The sequence below is a fragment of the Esox lucius genome, chromosome 3 (assembly GCF_011004845.1).
Source record: "Esox lucius isolate fEsoLuc1 chromosome 3, fEsoLuc1.pri, whole genome shotgun sequence".
Classification (NCBI taxonomy): Eukaryota; Metazoa; Chordata; class Actinopteri; order Esociformes; family Esocidae; genus Esox; species Esox lucius.
This window is the reverse complement of record NC_047571.1, coordinates 27,033,586-27,038,736: the sequence shown is the minus strand read 5'-3', so window position 1 is coordinate 27,038,736 and position 5,151 is coordinate 27,033,586. Positions and strand designations below refer to the sequence as shown.

The following is a 5,151-nucleotide window of genomic DNA, read 5'->3' as shown; positions in this document are numbered from 1 at the left end:
ATTCACACAATAAACGCATTAAGTTAAACATAATTCTCCAATAACACAAAAATGCACAATATCAATGACAACACCATTTTGAAAATATCTCACAGTTTTCCAATACCTTCAAAACAAATTGTTATGTAATACAAAATATTCAACAATAAAAAAAACTCTGCAAAAAGTGTTTGGAATGTTGCTATATTCGGTTACTACAACCTGCATGCAACACTGTTTTGGCACAAAAATAAGTAGTACTTCTAAACCTTGATTCATCCATACAAAAGTACATATTTGTATGAATGAATTGCCTGACACACATGCAGGGTCTTTCAGGCAGTATAATAGCAAAGACATTATCCTGCAGCAAACGGACATGTGAATTATTATAATGATTCAAATGATTTATTTATTTTAATTTGTTGATGTATTTGCACAGGTTATGCTCAAGCAGTTGGCGACTATATGAAACAGACCACTGCGTACACGTCCTTAAATTCATTGAACTCCAAAAACATGAACACAATGCTGTTGTAAAGGCAAGAATATGTCTATTGTACCCATAGGGTATGATAGTACAAATACATTACAGGTTCGTAAAGTGCGTCGATTTTGTGTGCAGATGCCAAGTATTTCTCATCTGATCTGTAGGCCACATCAAGGTAAATGTCCTAGGTCTGTCTGGCTGTCTGTGTTAAACATCTCAGACATCAGCTTCATGTATTCCGGTGTGTAGAGAAACATCTAGCATTGACGCCAGCCTACAACGGATTCAGAGGCACTTCTCCGACTTACAGGAACTAGGTGTGCTAAAGGTACAAGTGACTATATCCACTTTACTGACATGGGTGTGTAGATCTGCTTGTGCGCAAATCGCTGGAATCATCTCGTTTCGTCCGACTGGAGACAACATCATAGACGATTTGGGCACGGCGGGAACCTCTGCCTCAAACCCTAGTACACTAGTCTGGGGAACGCTAAACGGATGAAAGTTTTCATGGGCAGTGTCAAAGTCCCACGCCTGTCGCACGGTGTAGTCTGTAAACGATTTACTTTCAGTCACGACTTGGTGCTCCAAGTCGTTTCTGTGGTTGGTCGTGCGTAAAGACGCGTAACTAGTCTCGTTGCTGTGTTCAAACGATGGGGGTGAATGTTGACTGCTTGCGCCGACCCAGCCTAAATTGCGGCACGCCTTGACTCGACCAACTGTATTCTTCATCCGCGCACAGCCCTTGACCAACAGGTTCTTTCGACAGAGGATGTAGACCCATGGGTCCAGAATGGGGTTGAAAGAGGCGAAACGGATAGCCATCAGATCACTGCGGTAATCCGGTTGGCCCCCCGCACAGATGTAGGCAGGACCAAACATCTGATTAACAAAGATGCGCACCTTTACAATTGAGAGAAAATATGTGTATTAGCTGTAGGGCAATGTATGTAGAGAAAAACATTTAGCAAAAGCTTACTACTCCAGACATCTTCAATTCAATTACTAATAACTTAAAACATTAATTACACAAAATAAATGTTTTTGAAAAAAGGGTTCCCTTTAGGATAATATTGGGAACCGTTGGTTTTAAGCAACCAACCCCAGATGTTAACACTTTTTAATTGTACAATATTTTTTAAATAATAATTTTAAACATTAGACAGTTGCAGAAAACGAAAAATAAATAAACTAACACAATAATGCGCTTGTTGCTACTACAGACCTATCTCCTAGGCCTACCATTAACTCGAAAACTTTCACAATGGCCCAACTTAGAGATGTTTGTGATTTTCTTAAAATTCCATCAATATATTTGGAAGATTTAACCACAAACGTTATATCTTTTATCTGATCTTAAAACTAGCCTATCAAAACACCTTCAAATACTATAAACCACCAGAACATTCACAGATCAGAAAAGCACCGATGCCATGGGACGTATTTCACTTACCACTAAAGGAATAGAGCACACCAGGAAAACAATGGTCATGAATATCATCAGCCAAAACATCTGAGTCTCCGCCGCAGACGGGCAGGTGACTGATGGCAGGAAGCCGCGCCGTGAGCCTCCTTGGACCGACACCTTCGCTCTTACTATCCGCGTCTTCTGGCTCATCAGCACAAGCGACCGACACACCGCGAAGTTGCACCCAACTGTCGCAGCGATCAACGTCAACATGACTCCGCCGTACAGAAAAGAGTAAGAGGCGCTTAGGAGATCCGTCGCCCTCCATTCTAAGAAACACCAAGTTCCGGGGAAGTAGCGCACATGCTTTCCGAAACCAAAGCTGGGCATGATGCACAACACGATGTTGGCCAGGTAGATGCCCATAAGCGCAAAACGCGCCATCGTCCGGTCAACGTATTGTGAGTAGAAATACGCGTGGTTTATGGCCAGGTAACGTTCAACTGCCATAGCACATAGGATAGACATTCCAGCCGAGCCGAAAAAGAGCATAGAGAATGAGAAGAAATCGCACAGTAGTCCTCCACCAGGCCATCTTTGGAATATGTAGGTGGCTATAACCACCGGGCTGGTGAAACAGGTGCCCAACAGGTCAGTGATAGCCATTCCAACGACCAAGGTGTAAAAAGTAGTCTCCTTTTGTTCTTTCTTTGAAACGCACAACACAACAATAGCTATGAGGTTCCCCAGGACTCCAACCGCGAACATAGTGGCTGAAGTGACCAAGGACTTGGATTCTAGTCGCAGAGGCGGGAAAGTACTTTGATTGTGGGCGACACAGAGCGGCTGGAGTACTTCTGATATGTTCGAGCCATCGCCATAGACGGAAATATTCATAATTCTTAATTAAAACTGAAACAAAGTAGCCGGTAAGTTCAACTTCTGAGAAACGTTTCCATCATCTCCAGACCATTCACACAAGTGTGTGCTTGCAAGTTATGAACACAACCATATCAATAGCATAGGTTACAATACCACAGAACACATGTTACTGAGCAATTTCTCCCTACCGGCGTGCATCCGATAATTCCCAAAACAATGTCCTTCAGTTTCTGTTGTATGCAGCTACACCTGCCGCTGCGGCTGGTATTTAACTGTATCCACGCTTGCGCGCAGCCACTGATGTCAATAATGTGACGTCTGGAGCACGAGGGTAGCCTACTACAACATGTCTATGTTCAAACAAGAACGCTATGAAAACAATTAATGTATGTGGTTTTTATTATAGGATATTTGTTTAATCTGTAATTTGTTGTACCCCCTTGCATGTTTGTTCCTGAACATTTGTATACCTCATGTATTTTTGTATGTTTATTTGCACAATAATTAACAAATTATCGAATAAATGCTTCTAGGTTCGATTTACCATGTAGGTTGTGCCAGAACCTCTTTGGCAAATCATTTTGTATCCTACATGTTCAACAGTTTATACTTGAATAGTAGACACATAATTCCTTAAAGATGTTGATTTGGGACTTCTATGAACGGCAATAGAGGACAAGTGTCCTCTATTTCCTATCACACAAAGCCGTTCTTGGATATTATTACACTGGACATTCAACCAGAAATACATTTCGGGCCACAATCTCGCTTGGAGGAGAGTGCATTCTCCGACCAACAACCATGATTAAGCTTACAGGCCACCAATCTCCCCAAAGGAGTTGATAAAGAGCAACTAGACAAGGCAGCCCTGTTAATCTCCCATCTTAGAAAAAAATATTGTTTTTGTAGCAAGTATTCAGTTTCACAACTTAAATTAAAACATATTAATAAATATGTCAATTGTTTTAATTATCAGAACATAGAAACAATGCCATGGCATTAGTTCATGAACTTGAATGTTATACTTCAAATCATTCAGATCTTTTGTTGTTCACTGCATTACCACAGATTCCAAATAAATTGATGAGAACAATGGGAGTGACAAGAATTTAGGAGTGACAAGAACATAGATAATATATGTTAAAATAAAATTGATTATTATTGAACCCAAGCAATTTGCCGGAAGGCAGCAGTGATCATTATTTATAATAATAACAAACCTGTCAGTAAGCTGACAATTGGTAAACAGCTGAGAAAACGTTCTGGAGAAATGTATCTACTGTATTAAATGCATAGACAGTGTTATTAAGGCAAACCCTGAACACCCAAGATGTTAACATTGTAGTTTTAACCTTGCTTTGATGCTACACAGAGTTTGTTTGTGTTTTCATTGTTTATAAATGTGACAGTGGCACTGCTGAAGCATTCTAAACAGCTGAAGATGTTGAACCTTTGTAATGGTTTTCTGTTGATTTTGGTAGAAAAACATTTCTGACAAAGGACAGAGGCAATGTTTGCAGTGGGTGTGATGGTTAGTGAAGATAAATGTATTCACTTACATTTACACCTGGTGCAATTGACTTTGCTTTAGTGTTTTATCCCAGGTTGCTCAAAAGCAGGTGCATGTTTTGTATCTGGAGCAAACGTTAGGTTAATCTTTAGTTAATGGGCCAAAGCCATATTGAAGGCCATTCTTTCACTGCTCTGACAAGACGTATACAAAAAAACAAAACCACTTTGATGTTTCATGACACACCTTGTTTGATGTTTTTTCTCCTCTGTCTACTTTTGCTCTAATCTATAATTTTCCTGAAAATGAATGAAGAAAATAATACATATTCCTGTACTTGAAAATGTCACACTAGAACCTTGGTTCTGTCTATGTTCTTTCCACCCTTTATTTTAAGATTTGAGTCAAAATTTTTATGTTGTACACTGAGCAAGTCCTCAGTTTTGAACTCTGTGTTTGTGTGTAGATGAGGATCTGGTGTCCTATGCTTTGAATTGTGTGATGAAAGTTTCATAAAACAACATTAATCTGGTAATGTATGACAACATTTATCTGGTAATGTATGACTACATTTATCTGGTAATGTATGACAGAGCCAGGAACAGTGCAAATAAAGGGAAATGCTAAAACAGCGTGATTCCTTTGTCCTGATCTGGTCCACAATCAGATTGTGCCGGTATTGTTTTGACAAGCGTAAACTATCAAAAACGGCATTTTGATGTAATTGCAATTAGATCTTAGATGTGTAAAATGGCAAGACCAGGACAAAATTAAAACAAGATCTGGATGATTAAAACATGTTAGTGAAAAATAAGATTCTATGGTCCCTTTTTGGCCCCAAAGCTAAGCTTTATGTTCGGCACAAACCTAACACTGCACATT

At 39.7% G+C, this 5,151-nt stretch overlaps 1 protein-coding gene across 1 annotated transcript; it reads right to left on the bottom strand.

Annotated features, from left to right (window-relative positions):
* Positions 1–754: 754 nt before the first annotated feature.
* ptger4c (prostaglandin E receptor 4 (subtype EP4) c) lies at positions 755–2,774 on the bottom strand. The gene is made up of 2 exons (XM_010894492.2): positions 1,923–2,774; positions 755–1,372 (listed from the first exon to the last, which is right to left on the bottom strand). Exons 1-2 carry the CDS (start codon positions 2,772–2,774, stop codon positions 755–757), a joined length of 1,470 nt encoding a protein of 489 aa, XP_010892794.2.
* Positions 2,775–5,151: the final 2,377 nt, after the last annotated feature.

Coding starts and splice junctions, on each gene's coding strand:
- ptger4c (XM_010894492.2), bottom strand. CDS start 2,774: ATGAATATTTCCGTCTATGGCGATGGCTCGAACATATCAGAAGTACTC. Junction 1,373..1,922: donor TGTGCTCTATTCCTTTAGTG/GTAAGTGAAATA, acceptor TCAATTGTAAAG/GTGCGCATCTTTGTTAATCA.